This window comes from Terrapene carolina, unplaced genomic scaffold, assembly GCF_002925995.2.
Source record: "Terrapene carolina triunguis isolate 2854851 unplaced genomic scaffold, T_m_triunguis-2.0 Scaffold238, whole genome shotgun sequence".
Classification (NCBI taxonomy): domain Eukaryota; kingdom Metazoa; phylum Chordata; order Testudines; family Emydidae; genus Terrapene; species Terrapene triunguis.
In genome coordinates, this window is record NW_020664589.1 from 9,647,280 (window position 1) to 9,664,452 (window position 17,173).

The 17,173-nt window shown below is 42.3% G+C and overlaps 1 protein-coding gene across 1 annotated transcript in view; it reads right to left on the reverse strand.

Moving 5' to 3' along the window:
* Positions 1-6,773: 6,773 nt before the first annotated feature.
* Positions 6,774-17,173, reverse strand: part of AK8 (adenylate kinase 8) — a 104,245-nt gene continuing 93,845 nt past the window's right edge. The window contains exons 12-13 of the mRNA XM_026657324.1: positions 10,386-10,466; positions 6,774-7,445 (exon numbers count right to left, since the gene is read on the reverse strand). Coding sequence (XP_026513109.1) covers positions 7,211-7,445; positions 10,386-10,466 — 316 coding nt within the window. The 3' untranslated portion in view covers positions 6,774-7,210. The remainder of the gene's footprint in view (positions 7,446-10,385; positions 10,467-17,173) is intronic.

Genomic DNA, 17,173 nt, shown 5'->3' on the forward strand with positions numbered 1-17,173 from the left:
CTAACGTTCCATGAAGGATGCAAGAGTCCAGTTGGAATGCAGAGTAGGGCTGACAAGAAAACAAGATTTCCATGTTGTGAAAAGCCGAGGGTTTGGAATGTTCATTCCTGTGGGAATGAAATCTAGCTCTTGTGAAGCTTTTCACGGAAAACGAGATCTCCCCCCCTGTATAGCCAATAGTCCAGTGCACTCACCAGGGATGTGGGAGACCAAAGTTGCCTGATTCAGAGAAGGGACTAGATCCTGGGCTTCCCACATCCCAGGTGAGTGCTCTCATCACTGAGGTATAGAGTCTCTCTCGCTCACACAATCTCCTGTTGAAGCTGTTCCACTTCATATGGACTAATTATTCACTGGGCCAGAAAGAGACGGACTCTATAGCCAGTGGCTAGGGTACGCTCCTGGGATGTGGACGACCCAGGGTTGAATTCAGGCAGCAGACCCCTCTACTGATTTTGATCAAACTCTTGTTTGACTAGAAATGCTATACCTGACCTGGCAAACAGAGAGACTACAGAACAAGCAATCCCCTAATGGTTAGGCTATGGGAGAGCCAGGTTCAAGTCCATGCTCTGCCTGAATCAGACCTAATGAAAGTTTGATCAAAACGGGTATGTCTCCACAACATTTTGGTTTTGATGAATTGGCATTTTCCAATAAAAGTTTCAGCTAAGTTCCCTGCTCTAATACAGAGTGCGTCTGTGTAAGCCTCAAGCCTGGCTAGTTCCTTTCATGCATCATAGAAATTAATGTAGACCCAGAACTATTTACAGTGACGTAGGGTCTGCATTAAACTGTAGTGAAGCAGGGCTATGTGTAAATGTTTTCATTAAAATTAACACCTGTCCTAAACTCCGTGTTCGGCTTTAAATTGTACAAAGTGTGTGATTATTTTTACACTGGAAATGCTCCCAGACCCTCAGCATCAGGTTGTACATCATTCTCTTATTCTCACAAGTGGGAATTTTTACTTATAGCGTTAAAAACTAAAACGTCTACTCTTAATTCAAAAGATCCGGAGCCCCTGCTGCTTTAGATTTTGTATATGTGATCTACTTACGGCCCTTGATGTGGCATCTGACTCTGTGTACACAGTGGGTGTTGCTTCCACTGCTGAATGCAGCCACCTCTTGGGTGGTACCTGGGTTACTTACTAGTGCTAACTACTCTGCAGGTCAAGGCTAGAAGTGAAGGTTTTCTCTATGCTATCCTAGATTTCAGTGGGATAAGCCAGAAGGTAGATGATGGCATTGGAGTTTCCTCTTCATAGAGGAACTAACACACTGCTGTCTCTCTTACAGATGGTGCCATGTTAACTGCAGTTAACTGGCCCTGCAAAGGGAAAGTTGAGGGCCATGGAAGGGTTCAAAGAGGCGTTCTCAAGTTTTGATGCATTTTTGACCTAATGATGAAGCTGGAAGTTACATTTATTCACTGATCTTTTCAGGCCTAAAGGCCACTGAAATGCATTCTGGGGTGGGAACATTTTAGCTGGCAGGCCACTCAGTTACCAGGCTGAATGGAAGGTTATTTATTGAATCTCTTCAATTCCTGGATTTCCCTTGTATTTCAAATTCCGCTCCTAAGAGAGCCTGACAAAGTTGCTGTGAATATTGATGCTGTAGATATGGCACTTTTTGTAAATGTGAAGCAAACTTGAATGATGTGTTTTGTATACGGCAACAGTAGCATTGTAATCCCACCCTCTTTTTTTTATTCCAAATAAACAGACTAGTTCTTGTATTATGTGTGCATTATAAGGGGATGGCTTTAGGGGAGAAACGTGGGTTCCCAAGATTCGAGGGGGAAGTGGGGGGGAGGGGGGATTAAAGAAGATAGCTCTTCAGAGCGGCTTCATGGTTAACAATGGCTGGATTTTATATTCTGTCATCTTGACAATAATTGAAATATACAGTTTGAATATCAACAAGAAAACAGGCCTTCATGTTACCACCTTCAATCTTGGCCGTCTTTCCTGTGCCTAACTCAGTAAATACCTGCTTTGAGGTTGACCAGTCGTGGGTGTGAAGCATACTCGTGCTCTTTGATTTATATTTATTCTCCTGCTGGTAAGACTCATTGCTGAAAGGTATACGTCCATCTTTGGTCCAATAGGGGGGTGTGGGGCAGGAGAGAAGAGTAGGCCGCAGGTTTGCAAGTTAAAACGGATAAAGAACTAACAACTCTAGAACTAGTAAATAGAAATGAAATATGCTTGATCCACTTCCAAATATACAGACATGATGGTTATGTAGGTTTTCTTAGCAGCTTTATAGGTTGCACTGGGAGATTTTTTTTTTAAGTTAAAGCAGGGATTTAGGTTTTATTATGCATAGAATTTGCTCTATAAAAAGTTAAGCCTGTAATCTTATCTTTTCATTCACTATCACCAGGCCTTAGAGTACATGCTCTGGTTCTGGGGCCCCACTGAAGTAAAAAAGGAATAGAAGTAAGGTTGCTATATTGGTTTCATCACAGTGTAAGTGTGTGGTCATTGCTTAGCCATAGGAGTCCATGCTAGTTGATCTGATTGTAGGATGAGGGGCTCTGATTGGATCACTCAGGTGCAAGGCCTTATGTGAGAGAGCACTTCTTTGCACTGGTAAATGCTGCTTTTGAATGTTAGATCCATGTTCTTTGTTATGGGCTTCTTCATAACACATCTAGTTGCTCGACAGCAAACACATTCTATGGTGTTGCTACCGCCTCAGGATGATCACACAGCTAGGATGCAATTTAAAGAATTCCAGTGCCCTCAACTTGGTTCTGACAAAATTAACGTAAGAAAAACAACAGAACACTTCCGACCATCTAGTGGAAATCTTAAACTCTCCCTGCAGAGAACACTCCAAAACTAGTTGTTGTCACCAAAGACTTTATAGGTGCACTTATTCTTTAAAATAAACGTTTGTGTAACTCTTCCATCTACATATCTACAATGCTTTGCAAATGGTACCAACCTCATCGGCGTTATGAGGGTTAAATTAACATTATCCCTGCATGGAGAAGCTAAGGCAGACGAGGTGCTAGCCATTACACCAAGGCACCACCTTTCTGTATATGAGTGAAGTGACCTGATGCATGTTTCCCTCTCCTACCCACCCCACCCCCAATCAAACTGCCTCTCCTATAGAGCAGGGAGAGTAACCCAAGTCATTTTCTAGATGGGAAACAATTTCAGTATTTAAAAAAAAAAACAAAAACCACACACCTACAAATGAGGAAAAAATTACCTCTTAGGCCCTGTTTCTGTAGCTGCATCTATGCAGCCAGAGGCAAGTCATGGTCATGACCTCAGTTTGTTCCTACTTGAGACTAACCCATCTCCAGCTGCATCTAGGGGAAGCAGGCCTGGGGTGCAAGAAATGGTATCAAGACAGAATGTATAGTCTCAACACATCGAACTACATGCAAGTTTTATCCTAACAAGGCTTTCAGAGCACAGGAGGATTCCTGGGAGCTTTTTGGTTTATATTTGATCTCTTGAACTACATTTGTCTCTCTCCCTCCACCCATTGACTTTGTTGTTTCCATAGCATCTTACTTCTGAAGGTACGTCTACCTACTTTGCGGTTTTCACTGACACCCATCACTGCAGGCTCACTGTTGGTATTCCTCTAGTGGGGATAAGTACCATCCCCCTCCTCCAAGTTTTGTTTCACATTTACAAGAGAGGTGGGGGTCCACTGCTGACACAGTATCAAATGGACAAGATTCCTGCCTTTAGCCATTCAAACTTCATCCTACAGGGTGATTTGCTCCAGGATCTGTCATTTTATAAGAACATAAAAATGGCCATACCCAGTCAGAACAAAGGTCCATCTAGCCCAGTATCCTGTCTTCCGACAGTGGCCAATGCCAGGTGCCCCAGAGGGAATGAACAGAACAGGCAATCATCAAGTGATCTATCCCGTCGCCCATTCCCAGCTTCTGGCAAACAGAAGTGAGGGACACCATCCCTGCCTATCCTGGCTAATAGCCATCAATGGACCTATCCTCCATGAACATATCTAATTTTTTTTTAAACCCTGTTATCTTGGTCTTCACAACATCCTCTGCAAAGAGTTCCACGGGTTGACTAAGCGTTGTGTGAAGAAATACTTTTTTTTCCAACAGGTGCACGTGGAAGTTTATGCACCAATTGGACTACTTCATTCTTTGCCACGCTCCACAATTACCAGTGTAACATGCACTGTGCAATACAACCTCCGAACACCCCTCTCTGCAAAGCGGCTGTGCAGCACAGTGGGAAGATCCAAGCTCTATGTGTTAGAGCTAGACAAGTATTGCAAAAGGAGTCAGAAGTTCTTTCCCTGCTGTGCTGCTACCTTCTCCTCTTTGCCTTGTTTTTCTTGTTGCTTAATGTTTGTTTGGCCAGAATAAGATGCTAATAAAAATCAAGCAGAGTTTTAAAATGCCGTATTCCAATTATAAAAGCCTAATTCCTTCTTCCATCCACTGAACCTTTTTGGTATTAACAGGCTTTACTATGCAAAGTGATGCAAGGGGCTGTTTCATTTACAGTAATTAAATGAATGTCAATTGTTTTAGTTGTTTCTGAGGGAGAGTTCTACAAGAGTATTAGCATGTTCTGCTCACCCTTGTGTGCTGCACTTCAGGCCTGCTGCAAACCCTTGGGGGCTGACCATTGACCTGAGACTCCATGCACAGACATGCCAAGTGCATCTCAATGAGATGAGCTCTTTTTCTCAGTTTCTATGGAACCAGCAGAGTGGAACTAATATAGCGTTTGCATGTAGATGAAAGAATGGAGAGGAAAAAGGGCTTTACAGCTAAATTAATTAAGCAGATGTACCTGTCTAATTAAAGATGCACTGTCCCTTTTGTACCCTACTTGCAGCGCAAACAGTATTTAAATGCATTCTTGATCCATTTCAACTATCAAAATATTTAGCAGGAACACTCAAACGGAGGCAATATTAGCAAGATGAGCTTCTATGTATTATTAATAGAAGGGCTCCCAATTACACATAGAGGCTAGAGCATGTCTTTATATCCATTGAGGGAAAAACAGCTGTCCAACTTGGTTACCGAACAGCACATTAGTAACTGGGGGACTGTTACAAATGCACTGGCCCAGCTTCGTGAGAGGGTATTGCAGTCAGGCCCCAGCCCTGTGTAAACCACATTCACCATTAGCCCCCTGGTGCTGTGGGTTGGAATTTCTTGGCACAAAATTCATTAGTGATTCACGCTGCTGGTGCCAGTAGCCTTATTTCCTTAGATTTCAACACAGACACTTAAGCTGAGATTTTCTAAATTGCCTACGGCATTTGCACACCCAAGTCTCATTTTTTAATCTTTTAGGAAGCTTTGAAAAAAAATCTCAGCTTTAAAGGCTGATTATCTGAACCCCAAATACCCAAACATTGCAGTGTTCCCTGGGCCCCTGGCTAACGGAGAAGCTCACCTATGTGCAGGGAGAGGATTTTACAGGAGCTTTCCTGCGGATTGGTCTGTAACCTTGGACAAACATGATCATGACAGCCACAAGCATAGAAACTTATTTACCGTGATCTGGATAGTACTTAATTTGTGCCAGGGCTTTCTAGGGTTGAGCGCTGGCACCTTTGGCTTGGGGCATCAGTTATGAAAGTAAAAAAATTGCTTGAGCCCTGGCACCTCGTTCATTGCAAATTAAGCACTGGATCTGGACCAGGCAGAAGTTGTTTGGAGACTAAGAGTTCTTGGGGGACTGCATGGTAGGGAACACACAGCTCCTGAAGAAGAAGGTAGGAGCCTCCCTTCCTTCCCCCCTTCAAGACCCTGGGGAAGCTCCCCTTTCATTTTTTAGTGCCTTCTCTGCACTGAGAACACATAGGGATGGTAGATAAAGGGTCTAACTCTCCTATCTTTTCCCCAATCCCTGCAGACTGCTGTTTCTCCAACCCTTTCCCAGGATCAGGAGGGAATCAGTGTTGCCTTAGATATGGAGTGATCTAGTTAACAGTAGTGCAGTGTGGTTAGTGTTGGCTAAAGTCGAGCGTCTTCTACTGAAGACAAACTTACCTGGCATGGCTGCTCCTTGGCTCTAGTTTGCTCCAGAAAGAGAGTGGGTGTGAATCATTATCTGCTACTTCCTGATAAATGGCTACAATTAGGCTCTGGCAGTTCAGCTGTGGCTAATTTAAGGCAGTCACAGGTGCTGCACTCAGGCATCAAGGAATGGGGCAAGATAAGTCTGCTGGACAGAAGCCTGGCTTTTCACTCCACGAGGAAGGAGGGCTCTAGTACATGTCTCAATGGCTGGAGATAATCGGTTTAATTTAATTCTGAAACAGTGGAATCTGCAACCCATTTGGTGGGTGTGTTAATAGATGCTTTTGTTTTAGCTTCACTTGCTGCATCCCTTGGGAAGCCTGTCCCAGTCACTCTATTAGGACCTATAACACTGCAGTAGTAGATGCTATGGTGCAGACAACGTGCAGGTGTTCTTTCTGCTGTCTCATCTGCACTTACTCAGAGCAAGCTTAAGTGACATGGGGGTAACCGTGCTTGCATCCTGTCAACACTTCAGACTCTGCGATTGCTACCACGGATCCTAATTTTCAAAGCCCTAGTGCCCTGTTTTTTAAATCCTAGAATAGCACGATGATAAACATCATCATCCTATCTGTACGCTGTGCAGTGAACTGCAGCTGCGCAGAGCACACGTGGTCTAGCTGCAGTTTGGAGGCAGTGAGTATGACTCCAGACATGTACACTTCAAATAGGTTTAATATTCCAAACATGCATGCTACGTGTGTGTTAGATACATGAGACAAAGCTGCCGCTAACATATTTCCTGAAAACGCTTTCACACTTTTCACTGCCTCACCCACCTGGAAAAGGAGAGGCAGTTTAAACATCATTTCTAAAAAATGAACTTCCTTCGTCTGTCATCCTCTGGGATTATTAAAACAAAGAGCTCAAACCATCTAAACTTTTCACCATTTATGTTGTTTGTTTACTCTCTGCACTTCACTCACTTCAGACAATGCCAGTCCATTTGAGTGAGTTGCAAACACTGCAGGGGAAAGTTTAAATCCAAACAAGCTTTTCATTTGACAAGGTTTTGGGAAATCATCCCTTTCATTAATATTAGCTTTTGCAAAAAAATTTAGTCTAATAAATTTGTGTCTTAAGTCACCAGCTAATTGACATTACCTGCTAGCACTTTGGACTAGCTGGAACTGCTGTTTTTAATATGTCAGGACTTATGTGGAAGGGGCTTAACAATACAGCTTTCTATATACTCAAAGACAACATAAGGGTCTTGGTCAGCATTGATGTAGAAGGCATCTCCATAAAACTCCTCCAAGTTGCCAGCATGCCTGTAATAGGTCTCCAGGCAAATCCTGATATTTTCTTCAGTGTCTTTAGGGTTCTGCGTGAGACGGGCTTGGACATCTGGTAATGGAGCTGGTTTGTACATGGCATGATATCTAGAGATAAGACACAAACCCCACTTCAGTTCATAATGAAAATCTGGGACGTGACAGATGTTACCAAATACATAGTTTGTTTTTGCTTATCCAAGTAGCTGTCCCCTGCTGGGCAACTAAGTTGGCAGTTAGGCTCTTTAAAAAAGATGTTGGGAAAGTTCAGGACAAGTTGGTACTTCTGATTTATTGGATATCATTGCTGTCAAGGATCCTAGACACTTGATGATACGAGTTTTTCTTGAAGTGATCTAGTCGTAAATACTGATTTGGCACAATCAATCCCATAGGTAACTGAACAGGAGTCTCCCATTTGAGGGAGATGCTCCCATTTGAGGGCTCTATTAGCAGGAATTTGAATTTTTATGAAGACTTCAAGGGCATACCGAGCTTGGCCTGTTGCAGAGCCTAATAAGAACATAAGAATGGCCGTACTAGGTCAAAGGCTTTCTGGAAATCTAAGTACACTATGTCCACTGGATCCCCCTTGTCCACATGTTTGTTGACCCCTTCAATGAACTCTAATAGATTAGTAAGACATGATTTCCCTTTACAGAAACCATGTTGACTTTTGCCCAACAATTTATGTTCTTCTATGTGTCTGACAATTTTATTCTTTACAATTGTTTCAACTAATTTCCCCGGTACTGACATTAGACTTACCGGTCTGTAATTGCTGGGATCACCTCTAGAGCCCTTTTTAAATATTGGCGTTGCATTAGCTATCTTCCAGTCATTGGGTACAGAAGCCGATTTAAAGGACAGGTTACAAACCATAGTTAGTAGTTCCTCAATTTCACATTTGAGTTCTTTCAGAACTCTTGGGTGAATGCCATCTGGTCCCGGTGACTTGTTACTGTTAAGTTTATCAATCAATTCCAAAACCTCCTCTCGTGACACCTCAATCTGTGACAATTCCTCCGATTGGTCACCTACAAAAGCCGGCTCAGGTTTGGGAATCTGAGGCTCTAGTACTCTGCTGCTTGGTTCTCAAAGGGTTTCAAGTTTACAATGTACTGGAAAGAGCTCTACAGAATGCTGCTGGCCCAAAGCCCATAACCACGGAGCTAAAGAAGACACAAGCCACCCTTCTGATCCTGTCTCTCATGGAGGATACCACGTCGAATACATTAAATCCTGTTAGGATTTTCTAGGATCACCATCAATCCGTCTTTGAAGAGCGTATGTTTGTATGGGAAGGGGAGAGGAAGACGGTTAACCCATTTCTGAGCTGGATTATGGCTATTTCTAACGATGCCTTCCAAAGGCACAGGATTTTGACTTTCTGGAATTAATAGCAAAAGCCCAATCATCTACACCACCATTTTTAATAAGTCAGAGGAACGTGTTTATAACCTGAGCCCCCTAGCAATGCTGTAGTAGTTTGGGTTGCCTGTACAGCTGGAACCAAAATGTGCTTTACCCAGGTTGCCAAAGTTATGATGCAACCTTGTGAAGATCACAAAAACTGCTTTGTAAACAGGTCCTCAGAACTGATGCCACAGTCCTATTTCAGATGAATTAACTTCATCCCCTCTCACTGTATCACCCTGAAAGCAAGTCTTATGTGGAAAAGACTTACATGGAGATAAGATGGTTGGATAAATACTAAACCAAGAAGAAAAGCAGAGTCCAGTTAAGCTACTGTCTTGGATCTAGTGTGTTCATCCTACGTTCCTACGAGTTAGAATACAATGGAGGGCTAGCCTACTCCCTTCCCTGCATTGGATCTAGTGCTGCACTAGCATTATGCCCAGGATTAGATGTAGCATCTAAAACATATTTCCATCAATTCACAATGAATTTGGAAAGACTAAAACCAAGACTCGAAGCCTGAAAGCGTGTTAACTAGAGCAGATACGGTACAGACTAATCCTAATGATAAGAAATGCAAAGATGAGGGAATGATTTGCTTCATAGCATTAACTTCTGCTGAACAACTGTGTCACTTATTACCAGAACAAAAGGAGGGAGAATAATTACAGCAAATTACATGTTGCACCTAGAGTGAAATGTCTGAATAATAGTGTACCACTTTGACATAAATACAGTATTTATGCCTTTAACCCTTTAGGACTAGGATTTAAAAGATTCCCAGCATTTGTCATTGATTCAGTGTTGGGAAGGCAGTAAGACATACTTTCCCAATAGATTTGGATTGTAAAATATTGTTTTGCTGTTTCTCAGCATGGGGGTTTAACATTGCTCACAAATTGATGTGCTACTTACAAAAATAAAGCACAAATGTAAGGTGCAATACAAGCACCACTTCTGGAAGGAATTTAGGAAGAGTTTTCCTTGTTACTTCATTCCTAGCACAGTTCGCATGGATCAATCAGTAGAGCCTGAAGATCGCTGACCCCAGCAAGCTGGAGTGACTGCCATTACGAAGAGCTGTCACATATGAAACTTGAGCTCATATCCAGTGGCTCAGATAAAAGCTTGATCTATTGAGGCACAAATGCATTAATATTTCACAACACAAGGAGCCACCAGTGGGACTGGGGAAATCAAATGCAGCCAGATCTCCAGGTACCTCTGCTGGAAAGCCTTCCATGATTGCAGTCTGGTTTACAGCATGATCATCGCTAAACATTATTTTGCCACCCATTTTAGTTTTCATGGATCATGTAAAAGTTAGATCAACTGCTGCTATGGACTTTGATATCAGAGATTTAAAACTGCACCGAGCTGAAGTCTGGAACTTCCTGCATGGAGTGCTGGTACCTGAGGGGCTCTGAACGACCTTTTCCTTTTCAGGAATCCTTAAGCAAGAGCACAGACACAGTCTACTTGATTTTCTTTAGTTTTCTACGAAGCCTGTCAGAAGCTTTTGTCTTGCTGACAGCCCTACAAAGTTACCGAAATTGGTCCAGTAAAAGTTATTACCTCGCCCCCCTGGTCAGCCTTACAAATTGTTAAACACGAGACATTAGTGCTAACCTTTCTCCTGTGACTGGATCAATCATCCGCTGAGCCAGACGTTCCATGACCGATTCAGATGGGAGATTCAGGAAAAATATCCTATTTGTAGACAAACAGTAAGGAGCAGCATTAACATCCTCAGAATAGTAACTCACAGTATGAATTAATATTTACACTACAGGAATGCACACACAATGACAAAGGAAGTGATTTTGAACAACCCAGAGGTCAGTGTCAAAAAGCATAATGCATGTAAAGAAACTCTTTTCTTCGGTTCGCCCATTGCATCTTGGTCTTACTTGTATAAACTCCTTGGGCTGGGGACTGTTTGATACGTGTCCTGTACAAGACCAAGCATATTGCCAGTGTATAACAAATAATATACTGCAGACTCATACTTGATTTCCACAGGCTGAGCATATATCAGCCAGGGGGTTTCACATTTCATTTGCCATCCAATAGTCAGTGCTACCTCTGGACTTTCTCAGAATCCACTCACTAAACCTAATTCACAGTTCAAGTCATATTAATATTCTGCAAGAGCCAGATGGAAGATCATTCCAATGGCTAGCCTTTCAGTGGAATCTCAAGGTCAGAGAAATAGCTTGGCTTGTAACAGCGTCTCCAGTTGCAGGATGGAGTTTGCTCCCTTATTCTACAATTTTTCTTCTTCCGTAAAACCCCCCAGCAGCATTGTATGACTGTTAGTGCTTGTGCCAGTGGACATCTTAAGTAGAGCCCAGGTTGTCTTTTTCTCCCTTTGTCTTCATCGCAGTGTGGCTACTTCCAACCACAGTGCCCCAGCATTCAAGTCCCCCTACATCCCACTCCTGCTACTCCACCCTCACAGCCATCCTTCTGTAGCAGTGTATCCATCACATACTAATTATCACTGTTTGGTGCCAGTATAGCATTGTCCTTTCTCTCGGACTTGACCCGGAGGGACCACTGCTATGGGGAGTTTGGTTGCCATGGTGCATTCAACACTTGGTTCCTCTGTTGAGACTGCCAACATGGCAGACAATGAGGGCTTGATTTTCAGAGGGTGAGCAACTGCAGCTCCCATTAACTATAACTGGAGAGGTAGTTGCTCAGCATTTGTAAAAATCGGACCTTAGATCCAGATTCACAAAGATACTTAGGCACCTAAACCCCAGACTTTGGAATGTAAGTCCCTTTTAGGCACCACCGTGATCCACAAAACCTCTGTTTGGTGGTCACCTAAACTCACTTGACATCTAAATTATCTCTGTCAAAGTTCCCTAGGCACCTAAGTTTCTATCTCTGGGCATGTGCAGTGCTGCCTCGCTCTGGACATCCTGACATCCATCTTCTGCCTAAGTCCTGATGTGATCCATGAATAGGTGGAGGAGCAGCTATCTCACCTCTCGGGCCCAATCTGGTAGGCGTGCTCCTAATACCAACCCCCTGAGCTACACTGTAGGATCAACTGAAAGAAACAAATACAGTTGCCCCAGCCGTACAATTATCTTCCTAAATCAGTTAACCTCAATGTAATGTTTTTATTAATTTTATATTCAAGCTCATAAATTCTTAAGCAGAAAATCCTCACAAATAGGTTTATGAAGAGTAGCGATAAATCACTAGTCTGTGGGACATTCCACAGACTGTGCTGATGTCACATAAAGGGAAATCTTTCATATGGGTCACATTTAATGATTTTTTAAAAGAACAAAAAAAATTCCTTCCAAACTTGTGGAACTAAACTTTAAAAAAAAAAAAAATTCTGGGCTTTCAAATGTGGATTTATTTACAGTACAACTTCTTCTGCCTTCAAGGGCAGACTTCCTAGTTTCATTTTTGTCTGCCTCACAAAAGATACTGTATGCTTTAGACATTCACCAAAGAAACATTTTACACTGACTGGGTGGGATCAGACCAGATGAAAGGCTGAGCTTTACCTTGGCATGCATATAACGGATTACTAGAATCCTTTGTAGGACTTAAAGTTATGAAAATCATTTCTCTCTTCAAATGTTTACAGATAATGACTTCTATTCACGTTGTGGTAACAAAATAACAGGCTGGAATAAAACATTCAAGATCTCCGAGATTCTAAAGACAGGAAAAGAATCACAGTTCCAACATTCTTTTATCCCTTACACTCTAACATTTTGTTTTTCTTTGTTTCTGTTGCCCAACAATGGCACAAAAACGTGATTGTCAGAATAGGTAACATCTGATGATATATCTCGAGATGAATATTCTAGTAGAGTGGAACAATGTTTATACAGCCCTGATAATTGATACGGCTCCCTATTATATTCTGAAATAAACAGAACCGTTAAAGGATTATAACCTGGCATATCAAGAAAGCTTGTCGCAATTCATAGTTACTAACTCAAAAAATATTATAGTATTTGAAACAGAAGAGCCTAAAAACTGTACTTAAAAAGCTGCTAACAAAATGAACTCTGAAAGCCTTGTCTGAGACTCATCTTTTTTATACAAGATGCTTCTTATTATCCAGTCTGGTGTCACCATTAAAGAAGAGTGTAGGGGGAAGATATAGGAGACTAGAGACATCTTTTCTAAGATGTTTTTTTCCCCCCAAACAACATCACAGAATCAAATCTGATGGCCTTTTCAGAACAGGGGTTAGGCCTACATGTGGTATGGAGAAGCTTGCACTGCTCTGCCCAAACTGTACATACCGTACATGTTCTGTGGATAAGGAGTATATCAATCTCTAGGGCTCATCACTCATGAGCAATATATTCAATGGAAAAATGTAAAAGAGAAAATATATACAGCCAGTGACTGCAGTTAAAATGCTTCTAACTAGAAAGATTATACCAGTTTGAGAGATATTTCCAATACACATGGGGTCTTCCTGTGCAACCTAATGGGGCTTACTCATGTGATTAAGGGCTGTCCAACCTAGCCCATTAATGGGGAATATGGGAGAGACTTTTTAAATAAACCCACTGTATAATGCACATCTTGGGCACATAATCATTCTCTTTCTGTTCAGGAAAGTGTTTCTGTTCACCAATCTCCAGCCCTGCGTCAGTTTCTTCAAGAGGCTATGATTTTGGTTAGGTAATTTAACTAAGCCCACCAACTGTTTGAGTGATATTTTGGTAAGATTTCTGTCTGGAATACTTCACAGATACAACATTGTGTCCTCCTTAGATTTTTAAAAGCACAGCGTTTGATCCAGCATTCATTGACGTCAATGGAAAGACTCCCAATGGACACTGGATTGGGCCCATTCCTTGGCCCCTTACCCTTGAAGAATGTAATATCTTTTATACAGACACTCTCCTTAGGAATCATCATGTCTGTGTGTGTTGCAATGTGTTGTATCTTCTATCCATGGGAAATTTGCACTGTGGTTGGTAGGCAGGAAGGCAAGGAAAAGTAGCTTAATATCAAAGAATAATAATACATTATAGTGATGGATTAGCATCCGGTACAGCTTCTATTTCAGAGCTGGCAAGCTGCTAGTTTAACTATGCAACCGTATGTCATTGACAAATATCAAACAGTGATGGCATAAGATGTCTAATAGAAGATTGGATGGCTTGGGGGGAGCAGCACATAGGATCTTTCACCTCTACATCATTGATTCAGATCTCATCCAGCTCAGTAGTGACCAAACGTATTAGCATCGATTGCTGTTTGGTGTCCTACATGACGTAACTTTGTAGGGTCTCAGTTCAGTTCCCAGTGCAAACATATCCCCATCACAAAAATCACCACCACTGGCTGGCAGTCTTGTTGGCAGTTTCAGTGTACAGGCCAAGGATCGAGTGGGTCATGGATACCACACTATTCTCTCTCCTCTAGTGGTGGTCCCTTATGTCAGAGTTCAAGCATGTTGGCAGGCAATATTAGGGAAGTACGTATGCCACTGACTGTAGGAAGACTTCAGGCTCCAGTGCTGTCAATCTAGCAGCTTTCCCAAGTAATGAAATAATAAATAAAACAGTTAAAAGGAACAAGGTGAGAAAGATATCAGAACCTTGTCTCTTCCTCACCGTATTTGACATTACCAATCTAATCTCTTAAAGCATTAGGGCACAACAGTAAGGTTAAATCCCACAGACTGATAAGATGGATGGTAACCATCATTGCCTGTCAAGGCAAAGGAGTTTTTTGTTGCTCCATTCTGGGACGTTGAGGGAACCTATTGGTTTTGCAGAGGCTCTGGGGAAGAATGCTGCTTTGGTGACAGACTACTATAGATTGTCTGATAGGACTCTTACAGTCATCTTTTGCTCTTGCTATTGGTACAGCCTCTTTGCTGTCTGAATCCTTATAAGTCACCATGGTATTTTGACGGCTTCATGGTGACTCATGGAGTAAGAAGGAACCTGGCAAGAGCATTGGGGGCAGAATTTTCATTCCAAACCAGATCAACTGTGACAAAGCATTTCTGGAAACATGTGCCATAGCCAGGCAGTAGGCAAAGGAAGGTTTCTGTACATCCGCCATAGCATCCACCTCACTATGATCAACACACCTGTTTTGGCTGGTGAACAACCTGGTTAATTCAAGTTACTTGCATCTAGTGACAGTGTTAAATTTTTCTCATCATGAGGAATTTTCGTGCTGTTTTGTGGATAAAACTGCACTGTGCCAAAGCAAATTGTTTCTAGAATGGTACAATCACGACTGGTGGCAAAACAAACGTTCTATACTTGAATTGTGACTAGAGTTACTTGCTGATCTGCTGTGGGTGCTGTATGCTGTAACTTGTGAGTTAGATCTATGTTCCTCTCAGCTAGTGAAGGCAAATGGAGAAGCAATGGGACCATCGTTGGTATAGACAGTGAATACCTCGTCTTCAGGAGGCAAGATGCCAGTGGCTTCCTTTAAATAAGTGGTTAATCGCTTGCTCAAGGAAATATCTCTTGACATGGAAGTTCTCTCCAATTATTGTTCTGTCTGAAACCTTCTCTTTTTGGGAAGATTATTGAGAAGATCGTTTCAGAACATCTCCAGCAGCCTCTAGAGTCCTCAGATCTTCTTGCCCCCAGTCACTTTCGTTTTAGGCTAGGCATATGTTAGAGGCTCACTGGTTGTGCTGGTGGATCTTCTCTTGGTGACTGACAAAAATGAGGGCATCATGTCAAATTTGTCTTAACTGCCAACTACTGTAGGTGTTGCTGGAGCCCTAGGCATAGCTGGCAGGGTGAACCAAAGTAGGCCTGGCTTTAGCAGAATAGTAACACACCATGTATTAGCTAACCAAGTAAACACATTCCTGACCTGAGAGGCTGGAACAAGAACACCCAGAGTTCTCAAGTAACTACGGAAACAAATTCCCAAAAGAGGGTACAGGAACACACTGACCCCTGGTAAGATAAGGATGGAATGACAGGATAATGTTTGAGGACTTTATTTCAAATTAGCAGGTACAAGGTACAGGATAATAATGAAAAACATATGGAATGCGTAACTTGTTTGTATCAATGAATAAAAGGAGAGTCGAAGGAGGGGCATCTTTGTATTGGCCCACAGAACAGCATTATGTTATGTTGACTGAGCCTCTACCTTGTCACAGGCATACATGTGTTTAGTGTACCAATGAGCCAGGGCACTAGTACCATGCTTTGTCGACAATAAATCTGGCCGAGTGCCTTCTCCACCAAACCAAGCCTGTGGTTTTTCTTTATGAGTAACATTGAGGGATGATGAATCAACATGCTGCACTCTCTGCTAGTGCAGCTAACATCAGAGCTCCAACAACAGCAGCTCTAGCAGCATTAACAACACTGCAGCACTAGCGACACTCCACAGCACTATCAACAACTCCCATCAATACTACTGAGCATGACGTGCTACTGACTTGTCTATGAACCCTTGCAAAGGAAGATGGTCTGAGTTGCTCCACTCCTTTATATCTGAGGAAACAGAGTTGTTACTAGCACTCCCCAATAGGAGATTTCCCCCCAATTTGCTATGAAGCTTTGCAACCTGATGATCTTGTTGGCTCTCCCACTGTGGATGGATCCCTCTCTGGGGATGGATGATCAGGCAGTAGCAGCTACCAAGAAAGTTTTTTTTCACTTGGACTTGAAAAGAAGGTCGCAACCTTTCCCTCTTCCTGGATACAGTCAGGACTGAATGACTGTGATGTGTTTACACGAAGCTACCTTGTAAGGCCACTTGGAAAGGGCAACTAGTGCAGAATGCAGCTGCCTGCTTGCTAAGTGGTGTTTCCCACAGAGAACGCATTACACCTGTCTTCCTAACTAACAATTAATGTTTGGGGGAAGTTTAAAGTGCTGGTTTCAAACTACAGAAAACTAAATAGCTTGGGCCTGCCTATCTAGAGACCATCTCTCTTCTTGAGTGAGACCATGGTGCATTGCAGTCAACTGAGGCACTGAGACTAATAGTCCCCTACTTTAAAATAAGAGGGAGCTGCTGGCAATGTGTCCTCAGTCAGCAGTCTTTGGCTCTGGGATTTAAGTCTAGTTGTTCTACCAGGCTTTCCTGGGACAAAGGGGTTGAGTGGGGTTCTGGAGCTGATGGCTTGAGAACCCACTATTGGCATTGTGCCATTTTATATATCATGGGTCTGATTCTGATCTCTGTTACAGTGGTGTAAATGCACTGACTTTAATGGAGTTACTTCAGATTTACCCCAGTGTAATTGAGACCAAATCTGTCCCATTTTGTTTAGTTACTGTCTGGGAGTGTGTTGATCAGCACATTAAAAACAGATCTAAATAAATAAATAAATAACTTTTCATTATTAAGAAATAAAAAGAAAGATCTCAGATAGAAAGATCCACGCAGAATGCTACCTTTCTGGGTACCATTTACAGACA